This window comes from Moschus berezovskii, chromosome 9 (assembly GCF_049115385.1).
Source record: "Moschus berezovskii isolate FMDL1 chromosome 9, NW_MosBer_1.0, whole genome shotgun sequence".
Classification (NCBI taxonomy): domain Eukaryota; kingdom Metazoa; phylum Chordata; class Mammalia; order Artiodactyla; family Moschidae; genus Moschus; species Moschus berezovskii.
Window position 1 is genome coordinate 86,909,319 of NC_142468.1, and position 20,813 is coordinate 86,930,131.

The following is a 20,813-nucleotide window of genomic DNA, read 5'->3' on the forward strand; positions in this document are numbered from 1 at the left end:
TAAGCGACTTCACTTTCACTTTTCACTTTCATGCATTGGAGAAAGAAATGGCAACCCACTCCAGTGTTCTTGCCTGGAGAATCCCAGGGACGGGGGAGCCTGGTGGGCTACCGTCTATGAGGTCGCACAGAGTCGCACACGACTGAAGCGACTTAGCAGCAGCAGCAGCAGCAACCCAGACACTGTCAGAGACTAGAATTTCCAGTCTTCTGTCTTTTGCTATGCATATAGGTCCTTTTAGGTTTTGTGGTATAAGGTGTGCATCATTTCACATACCTGCTTGTCTTTCCAGGCTCCATATAGCACAGCTGCCTCCATTTACCTTGCCTTAGGTGTAGATTAAAAGGCAACAAATATTTAACAAATCTGTATGATCAGTTCAGTTCAGTCGCTCAGTCGTGTCCGACTCTCCGCGACCCCATGAATCACAGCACGCCAGGCCTCCCTGTCCATCACCAACTCCCGGAGCTCACTCAGACTCAAGTCCACAGAGTCGGTGATGCCATCCAGCCATCTCATCCTCAGTCGTCCCCTTCTCCTCCTGCCCCCAACCCTTCCCAGCATCAGAGTCTTTTCCAGTGAGTCAACTCGTCACATGAGGTGGCCAAAGTATTGCAGTCTCAGCTTTAGCATCAGTCCTTCCAATGAACACCCAGGATCGATCTCCCTTCGAATGGACTGGTTGGATCTCCTTGCAGTCCAAGGAACTCTCAAGAGTCTTCTCCAACACCACAGTTCAAAAGCATCAATTCTTCGGCGATCAGCATGATCAGAACCCTATAAATCTTATAAATTACAGTTGACCCTTGAAAAGGAGGGGATTTGGTTTGCTGACCCCCTATGCAGTGAAAAATCTCCATGCTGCTGTCTCTGCCTTAAAAACAGTGGGTTTGATAAATGATCTACCCAAGGGCAGGAAGCTCAGTTTGGGTAAAATTAGGACTCAAACCCTCTTTATTTTGGTTCCACATATTTGTCGTCTCTGATTGGGATCTCCCCATCTCCCCATTGTGATCACCCCATCTCTAAGTTTATGGGGAACATAAACTTTTCCCCACACCTAGTTTCAGTTCAGTTCAGTCGCTCAGTCGTGTCCGACTCTCCGCGACCCCGTGAATCACAGCACGCCAGGCCTCCCTGTCCATCACCAACTCCTGGAGTTCACTCAAACTCATGATGTCTATAAAATGAAAATACAGGTACTCTATTTATTGAAAAAAATTCATGTTTAAGTGGACTTGTGAATTCAAACTCAATGTTGTTCAGTGGTCGACTGTACATTTAGAGTACATTTATTTTCAGAACATTACATTATGTACATTATGTATATTGTATTACATTAATGTATATTTTTATAATAATCAAATGTCATGATAACACAGGTTTATTTTAGAACCAACAAGATATGTAAGGTCTACACTTGTTTAGTCACTCAGTCATGTCCAACTCTTTTGTGACCCAATGGACTGTAGCCCACCAGGCTTCTCTGTCCATGTCTCCAGGCAAGACTACTGGCGTGGGTTGCCATTTCCTTCTCCAGGGAACCTTCCTGACCCAGGAATTGAGCCCACTTCTCCTGCTTTGGCAGGTGGATTCTTTACCACTGAGCCACCAGGGAAGCTACAAGGTCTATACTGAAATAATTAATAATAAAGCACTATCATCTATAAATCTGTTCATTAGTTGAATAGCACATATAACTTAAAGGTTTCAGATTTTTATCTTGTTTGTATATTTATAGCGAAAGAAGAGTTCACTGAAGCAGGAAGCTACCTAAAAGGATATGTTACCACAGGAATTTATTCTGAAGAAGATGTTTTGAGACTGTAAGTGTATTATAATTTTAGGGAGGAGGAAGTTTGCAAAATAATGTATTACCTGTCTTCACACAATTTTTTTAAGGAAAGTAGGGCAGCAATATACCTAAATTTTTAATTTCATCCTGGGAAAATCTGGAAAGTACTATCTGGCTATTTAGAATTTTTACATACTCAAAATTCTTCTTTGGGCTAGAGCGCCCCATGAGGCAACACTGGATTCTTACCACTTCATCTTCTTATAAAATTTCTCCTTTTTGGATTCTGTTACCTGCAATTTAAATTCTTTGAAGTTACAGTTTTTTGAGGAATTTTACATCTTGAGCATCTGGGTTTTGATTTGCCATCAAGGTATGCATAAAAATCAAGAGTTTTTACATATTTCTCCCAGAGTTTTAGGTGATGAACTGATAGTTCTACTTAATTTTGTTATTGCAGACATAGACTTACTTAAGCAGTGCTTTTTTTAGCCATTTATTTGTAGAATTGCTTTATTTATTTATTTATTGCTTTATTTGTAGAATTTGGGGCTCCTGTAAACTATCAGATATTTCTATTGCTGCAGAATGAATGCACTGAGAATTTAGACATTAATGCACATCACTTTCTACACTAATGACTCATCTTCAGGTGCACATGGAGTTGTTTGTGTTTCTTACCCTCTGACTATATTATTGCTAATTGTGATTTCAGAGCTTAATTAAATCTTTCATCCTGAACACTGGTGACACATGCATTTGATGATTGAGCTCCTGTTCTATCCAAGAAATCAGTGACTTTTGAAAAGTGAATACCGAACTCTAGACTTTTAGGGAATATGAGACCTATTCAACTGACACATGGATAGTCACCCACTGTCTTCTGGACCAGTAGTTTTCAGAGTATGCTTGGTTAAAACTGACTCATCCACTAAGAGCACCTTCCAGGTAATCTGAAGACTGGGCAGTAGAAAGCCCAATCTTCAGATTTATACTTTGTTTTAGCATGAATTAAGTTTTTACATGATATAAGTGTTATCGTATCACTGGTAATTTCACACGGGCATTTTTTCCTATTTAGTGATTTTCTTTTAGGTTTAGTTAGCAAAAGTAGTGGTAGGAGAGAGCAGATTTCAGGTTCTGTTTCAGTGGAGAGAGAATTCTGTCTCTGCTTTTTATCATCTGTAAAATGAGGATGATAGGGCCGTTATCACTCTTTCATCATCTGTAAAATGAGGATGATAGGGCCGTTCTGAGGGTTAAATAAAAACGTAACTAGAAGCACCTGGTATAGTGCCTGGCAAATATAGGCCTATTCTCATAAATGCCTGTCTCCTTGCTCAGCAGTTTGGTGAGCAGTCCAAAAAGTTGAGAACCATTCAGTGTGTCCCTAGTCCTGTTTAGACATTTTCTTGATGAGTAAATTGTCTAGAAAAAAAAAATCTGGCTAGATTAGTATCTGTTGTTTTTTTCTAATCTAGGTTGTCAAGGCTCTTGAACTTGCTCAGATAGCCTCACATAAAAGCTAAGTTTGCCTGGAAATGGAGATTTTTTTTTTTTCTTTTTGTCTTAGTAGGGTTTCCCGTTTGCTGCCTCCATGGTGACTCTTGGCCTAACTGTTGCATGTTTTTGATGACTTGCTGTATTTTGGTTGGGAATTTTAATACTCCGTTTCTCCACAGGTCAAGTAAATATACCGTAACTCTTCCAGCCCTGCTGCTTGCCAGACACAAAGAAGGCAAAATAGAGAGCGTTCCGTTAGTTAATGTCCATGTGCAAGACATAGTTCAAATAATAACAAATGCATCACTGGAAACATTTGTGAGTATATTTTATAATAAGGTTGTTTGAAATAAAATCTAGAGCAGTTAAAGATAGTGTAAAAAACTGTGTGTTTTAATACATGGTTTTCCATCTTGGTTGGCACAGGGCATGATGTTTGGTGAGCTCTAGATTCATTGGTTGCTCTGTTTTATTATTCATCCATCATGCATATAGCTTCTTTAATCCACTGCCAGAAGTTTACATGTCTTTGGATTATTTTTCTTGCTGAGATGCTTGTGGCTGATGGCCAGTTGAAGTACTCTATCTGGGCTGAAACTTGGCATGAAGCAAGTCTGGATTCCAGAGAGCGGCATGCTAGGCTTCCAGTCCTTGCTTGCCTCCTTACTGGCTGTATGTAAGCGTCTCTCCACATGTGTAAAATGGTTATTGTAAGGACTGAATGAGAATGGGTGTTCAGTGCTCTGTGTACAGTGTTTAGCCCCTGGTAAACACTCAGCAAATGTTAGCTAGTATTGCTTACATTGTTGTAGAGAAAAATATGTTTTATCAAGGTCCTTTTCTGATGCCTACTTTGTATAATAGTGGATTTAAAGGCACAACAGATGTAATCTGCATTTCTTGATTTTGGTTGTTTTCATTAATATTAAACACAGCTAGAATATTATAAATTGATGCTTTTCTACATTTCTAAAGTGACATGGGAGCAGTATTATCAACTATAAATACTGAATGAATATCCTCTTGTTGTCTTTTGTCATGATGATCTTAACAATATTACATTTTAGGCTAAAGAATGTGTTCTAAATGCATTTTGTGGCCTCAGTCCCACTAACTCCCCTTCCCTAACTAAAGTTACAGTTTATAATTAATCAAATCATTAAAATTTTTAGGATGCAGTTTTCTAAATTATTTATTAAAGTAACATTTTTGTCTTTAATGACTTTATTAAATGACTGTCTCTTTAGCACATCCATAGTGTAATATTTTTGGAATTTTTATAGACGTTAGCTTTTTTTCCCAGATAATACAGAAAACTATAAAGAGGAAAATTAGAATAAATCATAACTTCTTTGACCAAGCTTAAATTTAGGGATATATTTTCCCAAAATTAAAAAAAATTCAATGTGTGCTGCTGTTAAATTTCCTAATGCTGCTTTGGGTTAGAGCTTTTAAGTCGAGAGCATCAGTGACTGTATACAGTAGCTAGCTAGGAGTAAGCTATCTTCTGGCCTGCCCTTAGGTACTAGAAAGACTTCCTCTGGATAGGAAAGAGCAGTGGATGGCCAGATGGTAAACATTTTTTATATAACATCAAACTTTTATTTTAATGAACCTGATGACAAATTAGACCAGGTAAATAATGCCCAGATCATAGTGAGTTAAATGTTAGTTGCTCAGTCATGTCCAACTCTTTATGACCTCATGGATTATATGTAGCCCACCAGGTTCCTCTGTCCATGGAATTCTGCAGGCAAGAATACTGGACTGGGTTGCCATGCCCTCCTCCAGGGGATCTTCCCAACCCAGGGATTGAACCTGCATCTCTTATGTCTCCTGCCTTAGCAGGCAGGTTCTTTACCACTGGCGCCACCTGGGAAGCCCAGAGAATGACATGTATACCATCTATGTAATGGCTCACAAATTCATGTGGCCAACACAGACCTTGGGCCTGCTCTCCAGGCTCCTATATACTGTTATCTACTTGACAGTTTGTCTTAAATATCTTTGAAAGTGAAAGTGGCAGTCGCTCAGTTGTGTCTGACTCTTCATAACCCCCTGCCAGGCTCCTCTGTGGAGTTTTCCAGGCAAGAATAGTGGAACTCTCCAGGCAAGAACACTGGAGTAGGTAGCCATTCCTTTCTCCAGGGGATCTTCTCAACCCAGGGATCGAACCTGGGTTTCCTGCATTGCAGGCAGATTCTTTACCATCAGAGTCATCAGGGAGGCCCCAGATCATAGCTAATTACATGCTAACTATGGAGTTATTGCAGTTAAGCAATAGTATATTTAAGGCTGTCACACTTAGAACTATTTGTTGGGTAATATGTTTAGCACTTTTCTCAAATACATTGAGTTCATTTTTGTGCTTTTATTATAAATAAGAATATGGGAACACACATAATTATAGTCTCTTATATACTCAAATAGCCAAATAGCCAACAGTCATCTTCCAGTAACCACATTTGATGACCTTTTCTTTTTCTCTGAGTAGCAATCAAAACCCTTGACTGTGCTATTCCTCTTTAAGATTCTCTCTTCTTTTGGCTTTTGCAGTTCCGTCCTCTCCAGGTGCACCTTCAACCCTCTTGCCACTCTAGAATTACATATTCAACCATTTTTTCTTCTTTTGCTACATTCATTCTTTGGGAGACTTAGTATCTGTACCCATCACTTATATGGGTCGTTATACCAGCTGATGATTCCTAACTTTTGAGTTTCTAGTCCTAACTGAACTCACATAACTCTTAGTCTTTCTTTCCTGACAGGAAAGAGCAGTGCCTGTCACTGGCCTATCTTTCCACAAATTCATACTCTAGTTAGTCATCTAAAACAGGCCTGACTATGTGACTTATTTGGTACAAAATCTTCTCAGTATTTCTGGGAGCTAGAAAACCTCTCTAGTCATTTTCCCACAGTGGTCTTACAGCCATTTTCCCACAGTGGTCTTACAGCCATTTTCCCACAGTGGTCTTACAGCCATATTTGCTTCTGGCCTGCCTGAGTCTGGTACACTTCACTGTCACTGTTCCCCAGATACTCTGTATGCCAAACACCTGTCTGTACTCTCACCTCTCTGCTCCCTGTATCTGGAATCCCCACTCTAGCACAAACTTCAGTCTGTCTTTTCCTTAGCCAAGGCCCAGGTCAAATGTCACTTCCTAAAATCACCCATGAGCTCCCCTAGTTTTTTAGTTTTAATTTAGAGCCAATAGGCTTCCTTATTTATGCTCAGTCACTTCAGTCATGTTGAATTCTTTACAACCCTATGGACTGTAGCTCACCAGGCTCTTCTGTCCATGGGATTTTCTAGGCAAGAATACTGGAGTGGGTTGCCATGCCCTCCTTCAGGGGATCTTGCCAACCCAGGGATCGAACTGTGTCTCCTGCATTTCAGGATGATTCTTTACCGCTGAGCCACTGGGGTCTTCTTATTGTCAAACATTAAAATGTTTTCTTGGATCACAGCAGTTTGCACACTTGTCTCCTCCTCTAACGTATGAACTCTTTGAGGGCAGAGTGAGCATCTTACTTCATTTTGATTCAGTACATTCAGCATAAGGGGCTTCCCAGGTGGTGCACTGGTAAAGAATCTGCCTGCCGATGCAGGAGACACGGGTTTGATCCTTGTGTCAGGAAGATCCCCCCTTGGCAGTCTGCTCCAGTATTCTTGCCTGGAAAATCCCACGGACAGAGGAGCCTGACAGGCTGTGGTCCATGGATTGTAAAGAGTTGGACACAACCAAGCAACTGAGCACACACGCATGCCCCCACCCAGCATAAGATCTTAAAATTAAAGATCTGTCAGTTTTAGGAAGGGGACATAACTCATGTAGAAGAGAAATGACGATAGTTAACATAAGACAACATGGGGGAGTTTGGAGAAAGGGGGATCTAAGATTTAAATCATGAAAGAGGAAGGTGTGAGAAGAGGATTTTGAGTGGTGAAAGAGAAAGAATTCAAAGAAAAATGAAAACTGGCAGAGGAAAGTGGCTTTGAGAACTAAATAGGGAGAAGTATGTGCCAGAGTTTGGTGTTTGAGGATGAATTGGAGGTGGTTGGCACCATAAAAAAATTGTTCATTTGGATTTCTAGTGTGATCCAGTGAATTGGCATACTGGTAAACAAAATCCCTGGGCACTAGTTTGATTTAACTCTTCCTCCTACTTAGCTGTGTGACTTCAGCAAGTCAACTTCTCATCCTTGGTTTCCTCATCTGTCAGCTGGGGATTTGTTTTCTGATGTAGGAAGAATTTAATCCATACTGGACAAGTACATCCAGAAGATGAATTAATAGATGTGGTACTAAAAGTGGAAAATGGTAGAAGCCTTTAATACTCTTTAGTCACTGCTGTTTTTAATCCTAAATATTTTAACTTTGTTTCTTACTCTTTTCAATTCTTGTTAATAACAGCCTAAACAAATTGTCTTCTACACATATATTTTTAAAAATGTTCTCTTTTAATTAATAAAAAGAGTAAGATTTCTTATTTCTTACTACTTTTTCTTTATTTTAATCTCCCTCCTAAATAAGAGCCTTTAAAATTTGTTTTAGCATATTATTGGATTAATTATACTAAAAACTCAATTTTGAAACAAAGTAAGACTTATTAATTTTAAGTAATCATAGATGTTAAAAGATTATATCTTTAAAGCTTCAAATCAGTTCAGTTCAGTTCAGTTGCTCAATCGTGTCCGACTCTCCGCGACCCCATGAATCACAGCACGCCAGGCCTCTCTGTCCATCACCAACTCCCAGAGTTCACTCAAACTCATGTCCACAGAGTCGGTGATGCCATCCAGCCATCTCATTTTCTGTCGTCCCCTTCTCCTCCCGCCCCCAACCTTTCCCAGCATCAGAGTCTTTTCCAGTGAGTCAACTCGTCGTATGAGGTGGCCAAAGTATTGCAGTTTCAGCTTTAGCATCAGTCCTTCCAATGAACACCCAGAACTGATCTCCTTTAGAATGGACTGGTTGGATCTCCTTGCAGTCCAAGGGACTCTCAAGAGTCTTCTCCAACACCACAGTTCAAAAGCATCAATTCTTCGGTGATCAGCTTTCTTCACAGTCCAACTCTCACATCCATACATGACCACGGGAAAAACCATAGCCTTGACTAGATGGACCTTTGTTGGCAAAGTAATGTCTCTGCTTTTTAATATACTATCTAGGTTGGTCATAACTTTCCTTCCAAGGAGTAAGCGTCTTTTAATTTCATGGCTGCAATCAGCATCTGCAGTGATTTTGGAGCCCAAAAAAACAAAGTCTGACACTGTTTCCACTGTTTTTCCACCTATTTCCCATGAAGGAAATAGGGACCAGATGCCATGATCTTTGTTTTCTAAATGTTGAGCTTCAAGCCAACCTTTTCACTCTCCTCTTTCACTTTCATCAAGAGACTTTTGAGTTCCTCTTCACTTTCTGCCATAAGGGTGGTGTCATCTGCATATCTGAGGTTATTGATATTTCTCCCAGCAATCTTGATTCCAGCTTGTGCTTCTTCCAGCCCAGCGTTCCTCATGATGTACTCTGCATATAAGTTAAATAAGCAAGGTGACAATATACAGCCTTGACGTACTCCTTTTCCTATTTGGAACCAGTCTGTTGTTCCATGTACAGTTCGGACTGTTGCTTCCTGACCTGCATACAGGTTTCTCAAGAGGCAGGTCAGGTAGTCTGGTATTCCCATCTCTTTCAGAATGTTCCACAGTTTATTGTGATCCACACAGTCAAAGGCTTTGGCATAGTCAATGAAGCAGAAATAGATGTTTTTCTGGAACTCTCTTGCTTTCTCCATGATCCAGCGGATGTTGGCAATTTGATCTCTGGTGCCTCTGCCTTTTCTAAAACCTGCTTGAACATCTGGGAGTTCACGATTCACATATTGCTGAAGCCTGGTTTGGAGAATTTTGAGCATGACTTTACTAGCGTGTGAGATGAGTGGAATTGTGCGGTAGTTTGAGCATTCTTTGGCATTGCCTTTCTTTGGGTTTGGAATGAAAACTGACCTTTTCCAGTTCTGTGGCAGTAATCCAGGCCTATGCCCCAACCAGTAACGCTGAAGAAGCCGAAGTTGAACGGTTCTATGAAGACCTACAAGACCTTTTAGAACTAACACCCAAAAAAGATGTCCTTCTCATTATAGGGGACTGGAATGCAAAAGTAGGAAGTCAAGAAACACCTGGAGTAACAGGCAAATTTGGCCTTGGAGCACGGAATGAAGCAGGGCAAAGGCTAATAGAGTTTTGTCAAGAGAATGCACTAGTCATAACGAACACCCTCTTCCAGCAACACAAGAGAAGACTCTACACATGGACATCACCAGATGGTCAACACCGAAATCAGACTGATTATATTCTTTGCAGCCAAAGATGGAGAAGCTGTATACAGTTAGCAAAAACAAGACCAGGAGCTGACTGTAGCTCAGATCATGAACTCCTTATTGCCAAATTCAGACTTCAATTGAAGAAAGTAGGGAAAACCACTAGACCATTCAGATATGACCTAAATCAAATCCCTTATGATTATACAGTGGAAGTGAGAAATAGATTGAAGGGACTAGATCTGATAGATAGAGTGCCTGATGAACTCTGGACGGAGGTTCGTGACATTGTACAGGAGACAGGGACCAAGACCATCCCCATGGAAAAGAAATGCAAAACAGCAAAATGGCTGTCTGAGGAGGCTTTACAAATAGCTGTGAAAAGAAGGGAAGCAAAAAGCAAAGGAGAAAAGGAAAGATATAAGCATCTGAATGCGGAGTTCCAAAGAATAGCAAGGAGAGATAAGAAAGCCTTCCTCAGTGATCAATGCAAAGAAATAGAGGAAAACAACAGAATGGGAAAGACTAGAGATCTCTTCAAGAAAATTAGAGATTCCAAGGGAACATTTCATGCAAAGATGGGCTCGATAAAGGACAGAAATGGTATGGACCTAACAGAAGCAGAAGATATTAAGAAGAGGTGGCAAGAATACACAGAAGAACTGTACAAAAAAGATCTTCACGACCAAGATAGTCACGATAACGTGATCACTGACCTAGAGCCAGACATCTTGGAATGTGAAGTCAAGTGAGCCTTAGAGAGCATCACTACGAACAAAGCTAGTGGAGGTGATGGAATTCCAGTTGAGCTATTTCAAATCTTGAAAGATGATGCTGTGAAAGTGCTGCACTCAATATGCCAGCAAATTGGGAAAACTCATCTTTAAAGCTTAGCTTATATATTTTTTTTAAATTTTATGCTAGAGGAAAAATATTTGTCATATGTGTGTTGGCTAGTTTGATTCAGATTTTAACATAAGAAATTACTAGAAATGCTACACGCTTATAAGACAAGGAGTTCCTTTAATTTATTTTAAAATTCTATTAGTAGTTTTATTTTGAAAATAACTAATTCATTATTAAAACAAGATGAGTTTAAAAAACACTCTTGAGATTCATATAGTTAATCAATATAGTAAAATCTCCACTTAAATGAAAATTTGTTTGAAATACATTTTACAAACTAACATGCAAGAGTGATTTGAACATTATTTTCTATTTTATGTATTATAATTTCCCATTTTTTCTTGATTTGTTTTGTTTTTAAATAGCCGGAGATCACTGTGGAAAATCTTCCCACTTACTTAAGACTTCAGAAACCATTTGTTATTTTATTCAGTGATGGTGACATAGATCTTCAGCATGAAAAAACAATACTGATGCTGGCAAAAAAGAAATACTTGGATTCACTTACCCCTTGTTGGTTAAATCTGTAGGTATATTTTTTATTTTTTAATATGTAAAAAATAAAGAAAGTAATAAATATTATTAAGTTTTCGTTAGGGAATGAAACTACCTTTGGAGTTAATGTTATGAAACCAATATATAAGCCATCATGACATTTTAGTAACTGAACTGCCTCAGATGGTCTGAGATTATCTTGTTTTAGATTGAATTCTGTTTTACAATAAATTTTTTTTTTTTTGCTGTGTGAATTTTTTTTGGCTTTATTCAAGCATAATTGACAAATAAATTTGTAAGATATTTAAAATGTACATTGAGATAATTTAAACACAATGCATATATGTATGCATTGTGAAAAAAACTCTTTCATCTAGTTAATTAACACATCCATCACCTCATATATTTGTTTTATAAATGTAAATTTTGGGATGGGGTGGAGTGAGAACATTGAAGTTCTACTCACGTAGCAAATTTCAATGATACAGCACAGTATTATCAACTATAGTCACTGTGTTATACATTAAATCCTTACATCTTATTCATTTTGCCACTGAAAAGTTTCCTTTTACCAGTCTCAACTTATTTCCCCCACCCTGCAGTCCCTGGCAACTTTTCTACTCTGTTTTTTTTGAGTTTGACTTTTTTTTTAGGATTCCACATATTAGTGTTACTGCTATGTAGTATCTGTCTGTCTCTTTAAGTGTCTTGTTAGTTTGTAGCCATTTAATTTTGAGCTGACATGATCAGATACTTGACTAAACTTTGAAAGGAATATATATTGATTATATCAGGACAAAATTGATGAGCCTGTGGACTATGTCTGTTTTTTTATTAAAACTCTCATGCTGCCTTTTTTCTCCTAAGAGATGTATAGTACATACCTCGTGTTAAAAGAAACGTTTTACGACTCTGATTACTAGTAACGTAGTTATAGACCCCTTGATTTTTAGGACTTATTTCCATAAAATAAACTTCCTGGTATGGTTCTGTGTTTAAAGGTTAGTGTTTTACAAACAGTTGTTCTTGTTATTTTGCTGTAGAAAGAAATATTCATTAATGTGTTCAGTTTCTCCCTTTTCTAGGAAGAAGACGCCAGTGGGGAGAGGAGTCTTGCAGGCGTATTTTGGTACCCTGCCTCCGCTTCCTCTCCTTGTTGCGGTAAATCTGCATTCAGGTGGCCACGTGTTTGCATTTCCTTCAGACCAGGCTATCACTGAACAGAACCTTGTATTGTGGCTGAAGAAATTAGAAGCAGGACTAGAAAGTCATATCAGTAAGTTTCCTGTTTTAATGTGTACAATTCTACATTTTGTTTCGTGGATTTTTAAACTTGAATTGTAGCTGATGAATGCTAGAATGAATTGAATTGTAATGTTTGTAAATATCCTAAACATTAAAATGCTGATAGCGTTGTCCGTACAATCTGCTCTATGGTAGATATTCTCACCCACAGAAAATGAGTGCTGTTATATTAAATTTAATAATAGCTAAACATTTATTGAATGCTCAGTAGGTATCATGCACAAAGTTACATTCTTCACATGAATTAACTCCTTTATTCTCACAGGAGTCATAGGACATACCTGTAGAGGAGCTGAATAACTAGTTCAGTCATATAATTAACCAGTAAATGAGGAAACTTGGATTTCAACATGGCTCTGTTGTACTCCAGAGCCAGAATTTTGAACCACAAGAAAACAGATCTTGGCTCAGAATTTACAATGCTGGTTTTATGACATGCCATGAAAGTGAAAGTATAGTCGTTCAGTGGTATCCAACTCTTTGTGACCCCATGGACTGTAGCCCACCAGGCTTCTCTGTCTATGAAATTCTCTAGGCAAGAATACTGGAGTGGATTACCATTTTCTTCTCCAGGGGATCTTCCCGACCTAGGGATCAAACCTGGGTCTCTTGCATTGCAGGCAGATTCTTTACCATCTGAGCCACAAGGGAAGCCCAAGACATGACATGCCATAGTCGCTATTTTTCTAAAACCTCTGTGGGTTTGTACTTGTGGCATAGATGTGTTTGTTAGTTTATGAACAATTGTGGCAACAAGTCTGTTGCTATAATTTCGTGAACATGTAATAACCTAAATCACTAGTCTGTTGAGGAAATAGTGATGTAATGAAGTTTCCTAAGGCACTTGTAAAGGTTTTGTTATTGGAAACCAAATGAACTATTTGATAATAACATTTTGATGCTGTTCATGACTGAGTTCTTAAATAAGTTTGTGTATGTGAACACATGTGAATATATGTGTACACACACACACACACAATTCTGGTATATAAACTCCAATTCAGTGTTATGCTGTCTCTCAGCTTGCATTTTGTGAATCTATCACTATGTATGTTTATGTATATTTAATATATTCTTTAATTTATTTAAGTGTCAATTGTTGCAACTTATTTGTTCTTTCCAGGAGGTTTATCCACTTCATTTTTGTTATATTTGGCAGTTTTAACTAAATTCTTATGTCTAAATAGTCTATAGGTATTTGTATATTGAAATACAATTCACATACCATAAAGTACACTCTTTTAAAGTGTACAATTCGATGTGTTTTGGGTTTTTTTTTTGTTGGTGTTGTTATATTCGTAAGATTGTACCATTCACAACCATTACCATTCAGTTCAGTTTGGTCGCTCAGTCATGTCCGACTCTTTGCGACCCCATGAATCACAGCATGCCAGGCCGCCCTGTCCATCACCAACTCCCAGAGTTCACTCAAACTCATGTCCACCAAGTCAGTGATGCCATCCAGCCATCTCATTCTCTGTCGTCCCCTTCTCCTCCTGCCCCCAATCCCTCCCAGCATCAGAGTCTTTTCCAGTGAGTCAACTCTTTGCATGAGGTGGCCAAAGTATTGGCGTTTCAGCTTTAGCATCAGTCCTTCCAATGAACACCCAGGGCTGATCTCCTTTAGAATGGACTGGTTGGATCTCCTTGCAGTCCAAGGGACTCTCAAGAGTCTTCTCCAACACCACAGTTCAAAAGCATCAATTCTTCGGCGCTCAGCTTTCTTCACAGTCCAACTCTCACATCCATACATGACCACTGGAAAAGCCATAGCCTTGACTAGACGGACCTTTGTTGGCAAAGTAGTGTCGCTGCTTTTTAATATGCTATCTAGGTTGGTCATAACTGTCCTTCCAAGGAGTAAGCATCTTTTAATTTCATGGCTGCAATCACCATCTGCAGTGATTTTGGAGTCCCAAAAAATAAAATCTGACACTGCTTCCACTGTTTCCCCATCTATTTCCCATGAAGTGATGGGACCAGATGCCATGATCTTTGTTTTCTGAATGTTGAGCTTTAAGCCAACATTTTCACTCTCCTCTTTCACTTTTATCAAGAGGCTTTTGAGTTCCTCTTCACTTTCTGCCATAAGGGTGGTGTCATCTGCATATCTGAGGTTATTGATATTTCTCCTGGCAATCTTGATTCCAGCTTGTGCTTCTTCCAGCCCAGTGTTCCTCATGATGTACTCTGCATATAAGTTAAATAAGCAGGGTGACAAAATACAACCTTGACGTACTCCTTTTCCTATCTGGAACCAGTCTGTTGTTCTATTACCATTCCTGAATTTTAAAATATTTTCAGCACCCCCAAAAGAAACCCTGTACCCATTCACAGTCACTCTCCATTCTCCCCTCTTTTCATTCCCTAACCACTTATTTATCTTCTGTCCTTCTGGATTTGTCTAGTCTAGACATTTGATATAGAAGGAGTCATATAACATGTGGCCTTTTGTGTCTGGCTTCTTTTCACTTAGTGTAGGTTTTTAAGGATCATCAGTGTTGTAGCATGAATCAGAGGTTCATTTTCTTTTTATGGATGAATAATATTCCATTGGATGGATATATCCCATTTTGTTTTTCCATTCATCAGTTGATGTACATTTGTACTGTCTCCATTTCTTGCTATTATAAATAATGCTGCTATGAACATTCATGTACATGTTTTTCTATCAACTATACAGATGTCTTATGCCAGTTACCCCACTGTCTTGAGTACAACATCTTTGAAATAGGTTTCAGTTTGGGAAATTTGATTCCTCCAACCTTGTTCTTTCTGGGTCCTCTTGGATGGTATTTTTAAGTCTTAGTTTTCTGAGATAGTGTATTAGTTTTCGCATTTCAGTTCAGTTCAGTCGCTCAGTCGTGTCCGACTCTTTGCGACCCCATGAATCAGTGCACACCAGGCCTCCCTGTCCATCACCAACTGCCAGAGTTTTAGCATTTAGAAATGTAAAAAAGTAACTAAATTGACTATTTGGTTTGTCATAATCTGAAAGAAGCCTTTCTGTGGTTGTTATCACTCACTGATGGCCTCTTCATTCTAGCCACACAGCAGAGGGGTCCTTTCAGGTGCAGCTCTTGAACTCTTCAGATAGACTGCATTCTCTGTCTGCATTGATGTTTCATAGAAGTGTCTGAGTGCTGTCATTTTGCAGTTGCTGTGACACAGAGGCCTCATGGACTCTGACTACGTCAGATAGGATATGTAAGTCAGGCCAGAGTACTTCTCCACTGAATAGCTTTTAAAAAGGTCATGTGATGTTCAGAGACAAAGAAACCCGAACTTCTGACCCATCTTCCTTGACTACTGTGTTTTTTTTTTTCCCTTTGTTTCTTCCCGATAGTCCCTACTCTATGTTACAGTTATTTCAAAAATTAAAATGATCAAGAGGCATATGTTTTAAAGTGTAAAACCTACAGTATTTATTATGCTTCATGTAAAGATCCTTTCCTACAAGGGGCCTCCTTAGGGGCTTTGATTTCTGAACTCAAACCATTACCAAGGATCAGAATTATTCTTCTGAGTTTCCTGAGACTAGTATTTCTTCTATTGCAATGATGGTAATGCCTCTGGTTTCCATTATTTCTTTGTATCACTGCTCCCAATCTTAAGTTATTTCTGCAACCTCTGCAGCAGGGAGGAAGCCAAGGTCCAAGCGGGACCTTTCTGTCTGGGGGCCTGTCCTCCGTGCTGCCAGGACCTGCTCTCACTGCATCCTGGGAGGCAGGTCTGAGACATGAATGTTGCAGCTCCCCTTAGGAGAGCCCGCGTCTGGAACACACGCCACTGGTCTCTGCCTCACCTTGCTTGCTGCACATCTTAATTTCTGTGAAATTGTGACCACTGGCTGTTCTTATTTGACGTTTACACTTAATTTTGGTCAAGTTCTCTGACCTTTCTAGAACTTGATTTTCTCATATATAAAGTTGGGATAATAATTGTACTTACCTCATGAGGTTGTAAGGATTAAATACATAATTCCTGATATATAGTAAAGCCTCAATCAATGTTAGTCATTATTATCATTACTAATTTGATAATAGTGCCTTTCTTGCCCATATGTGAGGAGAGTAGTTTTATTTGCAATTGAAAAAATTAAGATCTTTATAGAGTTCCTCAGGAAATAATGAGCAGAATTAGAATGTCCAGTTTCAGGCATTTTGTCATTGTCTCAGACCAGTAGGCTGCAGTGCTTACCATAAAAATAAATATTACTAAATCTTTGCTGTGCTTTAAATTGGACTTCTCTTAGAGATACTTCATCTGCATATTGCACAGTACAGTTATTTTACTTCTTACCTATTCATTATATTCAAGAAACTATTTTATCCATTTGTCACTATTGACACTGACAGCAGACTATATTTGCGTCTGTTATCTGGGCAACACTGTAATTTGAAACATCAGTTACAGGGGTAACTTAAACGTAATACCTTGCTGATGTACCACGGATTTCATATACTTGAGCCTGAGTGAAGAAATCATATCAGTGAGTATAGATATACATATGTACTGATGCAGATTTTTGTGTTTTAATCCTAGAGTTTGTATGAAGGTCCTAAGCTTTTATTTGATTTTTGAGAGATGCTTGAGTTTTTACTTTATAAGCATTTCTTTCTTTTCATATACGAGTGTATAGATTCTTTCATTGGAATTTAATTTTTAAATGTTTAGTTTGCACATTTCCTTATGTAATTTCTCAAGTAGTATTTTGAATAGGCATCTAAACTCTGAAATTGTGTGAAATCTGTTTACTAAATGGAGTAGAGCTAGTCTATTTATCCCATGTCTATGTTATCAGCTTCAATCCTTTTTCTTTTAATGACCAATATTTTAAAATAATGTTAAGACTCACTGCCATGAAGCCCTCCTAAGTGCTTCTAATCACTGCCTGTTTATAGTACAGTTGATTCTATAGCAATCTTCCAAAACAGAAAATGCTTTAAAATATAAGAAATATTTTTCTAAATTATATATATATATATATGGTCTAAAACTTTTCTAAATTTAAATGTATATAAAATTTATATATATATGGTCCAAAATTTATCTGGAATGATCTATAGTTATAGTACTTTGGGGATAAAGACAGGGATAGGGAGGGAAGCAAGAGACTTCTTCATTTTAACTTGTCCCTGGCTGTATGTAATCTCATTACACATATTGCTATATTTTTAACCCTCAGCAAGGGTTAACAGGCAGCGAGATTATGGACCTTTATGTGTTTTGCCTACTAATACCTATCTTTATTTAAAATAACACAGCCTATAAATGAAAATGTCTAGTAATGACAAATGTATCAAGTTTCTTAGACAATGATGATAATAAAATGTAGTTTTCCCATAGATAAAGAAAACTGATAAGGCCTTCACTCCTATAAATATATTTTTCAAAATAAAACATTTTCTAGTATATTCATGTGATGGGATTTTATATCTGTTCCTCTTTAACCCTTGATTCTACCTTCCTTGCAGAAGTTTTACCTGCTCAGGAATGGAAACCTCCTCTGCCTGCTTATGATTTTCTAAGTATGATGGATGCGGCAGCATCTGAGCATCTTACTAGGAAAGTTCCTGAGTGTATAAAAGAAACTGACATGCAGGAAAGTGATAAAGAACAGCCTGACGATAAATCTGCAATCACAGAGGAATCGACTGGAACATTGAAAATGAAGCATTCAAGCAGAAGTAGTTGGTTTGAAGAAGCCAAAAAAGTGCTCAGGCATGATAATAAAGAATTATGATACTCAAAAGTGAGCTAATTTTATAGGACTGTGAAAAGCTTCCCAAAGTCTTTTTGGCTTATTTGATAGACTTGAGAATTTATTTCACTAAAAAGTAATACTGAGTCATTTCAAGTTTCTAGATCAGGGCTGTTCAGTGGAACTATAATGTGCAATATAGTAATTTAGAATTTTCTGTAGCCACATTAAAATAAAACTGAGCAGGTGAAATTAATTTTATTTTACCCAATTTAAGTATACCACCCAAAAATAGTTCAGTTAACATAAAAATTGAGTTATTTTACTTTCTTTTTTTGTATCAAGTCTTCAAAATCCAGTGCGTATTTTATACTTAGTATACAGCTCACTTCAGAGTAGCTACGTTTCAAGTGCTCAGCAGTCACTTATGGCTGGTGACACAGGTGAAGCCAAACAGATTCACGTATCCATTCTCCCCCAAACTCCCCTCCCATCCAGTCTGCCACACAACATTGAGCAGAGTTCCCTGTGCTATACAGTTGGTCTTTCTTGGTTATTTATTTTAAATATAGCAGTGTGTACATGTCCATCCCAAACTCCCTAACAACCGTAAGTTCTTTCTCTAAGTCTGTGAGTCTCTTTCTATAAAACCAGTGTTTCTTAATCAGGGGAGAGTTTTGCCCCCAGGGGGACATTTGGTAATGTCAAGAGGCATTTTTGGTTGTCATTACTAGGGACATTACTGGCATATAGTGGGGCTAAGTAGAAGACAGGGATGCTAATAAGCATTTTACCATGCGTGGGACAGCTCCTCCCGCTGCAAGCAGAGATTATCCTGCCCAATGTCAGTAATCCCAAGTTTGAGTTAAACTAATCTGTGCAAAATGTGAAATTCCCTTATATTTTTAAAAGTAACGAAATAACCCTAAAAAGAATGCAGAGTAAGAGATATATAATATATATTATGTTATATATGTTATATAATTATTATATATAATAATATATATTACATATAATTATATATATAATTCTCATATATATACGTTGCCCCTTGGACCAACCCAGATTTGAACTGCACTGTTCTACTTACATGTAGATTTCTTTCACTGAATACTTTCTACAGTACTATCGCATCCATGGTTGATCAACTCGGCAGATGTGGAACCATGGATATGAAGGGCTAACTGTAAAAAAGCTGTTTGTTCAGGGGTTGGCTCCCCTAAACCCCACATTATTCAAGGGTCAACTGTATATTTCATTGTAACGTAGATCATTTGTTCCTCCCAGCACCCTTCCTAGATGTTTTTCTTATGGCATGTAATCTGTATTATTTCAGTTCATTCTCATTTGTTTTTTATTTCTTACATGGGAGATATGAGAGTGAACTCCATATATAGCTTGTAATAAAACGTCACCAGCCTAACCATTAACTGCAAGCACATTAAAAACTTGAAATCAATTAGTCATTGTACCATAGCCAGAAATTTTGACAGTTATTAATATGTGTTTTTCATAATTTTAAATAAAGTATCTGGATTTCAGGCTACCTTTAAAAGCTTCCTGTGGCCTCTATCATGCTGTCTATTGGACCACTTTCCCTGTATCAGTTGGATTTCTTTGCTTGCAAGCAACAGAAATTTAGCTTTGATTAACTTAAGCAAAGTAAGAATATTGATAATTCATAGAGTTAAACTATGCTTTGAAAAAATACAAACAAAGGCTGTTTGGGGATCTGTATAGCAGGAACTAACCAGCTCAGTAATTTTTCTTTCTGTCCCGCTGTTTTTCTGTCTTTCATGTCTCAGGGACTCCTAGGAATGTTGGCTAGGGGAAGACTAACGTCAGCCCTAACCAGATTTCCACAATACAAAAGAGGTGAGCCTTGAAGAAGAACTCTAGATTCTGTTTGCTAAGAAAAGGGAGCGTGAGTGTGGAGAGGGAAAAAAGCAGCGAAGAGAAAATCTATGAATCCTCAAAACACCACTTGCTGTGCTTCTACCTAGCCTTTTTTCCTTTTCAGGTGTTTCTGTATCTCCCTGAATCTCTGTAAGAGTTGGCCAGTGTGTATGTACCTTCTGAGTAACATTGCATTCCTCATGAATCCAATTATTTTACCCTCTCCTGACTCACCTATGCTGGAAGAAACATCCTTGGTCCAGCCCGTAGGATGAAATATTTCATTCATTTCACATTTTCTGGTGTTCATTACCCAAACTTATGCTTCTTTTAAAAACTAACCAAACAGGCATATGTGTGCTTAGTCCATCAGTCAAGTCTGAGTCTTTTGTGACCCCATGGACTGCAGCCACCAGGCTCCTCTGCCCATGGGATTTCCCAGACAAGAATACTGGAGTGGGTTGCCATTCCCTTTCCCAGGTATCTTCCTGACCCCGGGATTGAACCTGTATCTCCTGTGTCTCCTGCACTGCAGGCAGATTCTTTTACCCACTGAGCCATCAGGAAGCCATGCATAAGCAGAACATTACACTGAAAGATCAGTAAGTGTCTATCATTGGTAATAGAAAATAATCAAATAGGTATACCTTGGGAGTTGTGCTTCCATTTAAGATGTAGAAAGCTGCAAGAGAATGTTCTTCTCAATAAGAAAACAAAAATCAAAACATTTCTATTACACATCAGAGAAGGCAGCAAAAGGAACTGAATTCCAGAATGACAAGCTTCTTAAAGAGACAGAATACATGAACTATTTCACCTTTGGCAGCGAATAGGAGGCTGCCAATAAAGAAGACCCTTGGAAAGGTCTAAGATGTGTCCCTGCCT

The 20,813-nt window shown here is 38.3% G+C and overlaps 2 protein-coding genes across 2 annotated transcripts in view; one reads left to right on the forward strand and one right to left on the reverse strand.

Annotated features, from left to right (window-relative positions):
- The window catches only part of TXNDC16 (thioredoxin domain containing 16), a 92,943-nt gene extending 73,373 nt beyond the window's left edge, over window positions 1-19,570 (forward strand). Inside the window, exons 18-22 of the mRNA XM_088839908.1 lie at window positions 1,742-1,826; window positions 3,478-3,616; window positions 10,894-11,054; window positions 12,109-12,299; window positions 17,806-19,570. Of these exons, the coding sequence (XP_088696034.1) occupies window positions 1,742-1,826; window positions 3,478-3,616; window positions 10,894-11,054; window positions 12,109-12,299; window positions 17,806-18,074 (845 nt within the window). The 3' untranslated portion in view covers window positions 18,075-19,570. The remainder of the gene's footprint in view (window positions 1-1,741; window positions 1,827-3,477; window positions 3,617-10,893; window positions 11,055-12,108; window positions 12,300-17,805) is intronic.
- PTGER2 (prostaglandin E receptor 2) overlaps window positions 1-20,813 on the reverse strand; it is a 207,320-nt gene that overhangs the window by 46,280 nt on the left and 140,227 nt on the right. The window lies entirely within an intron of this gene.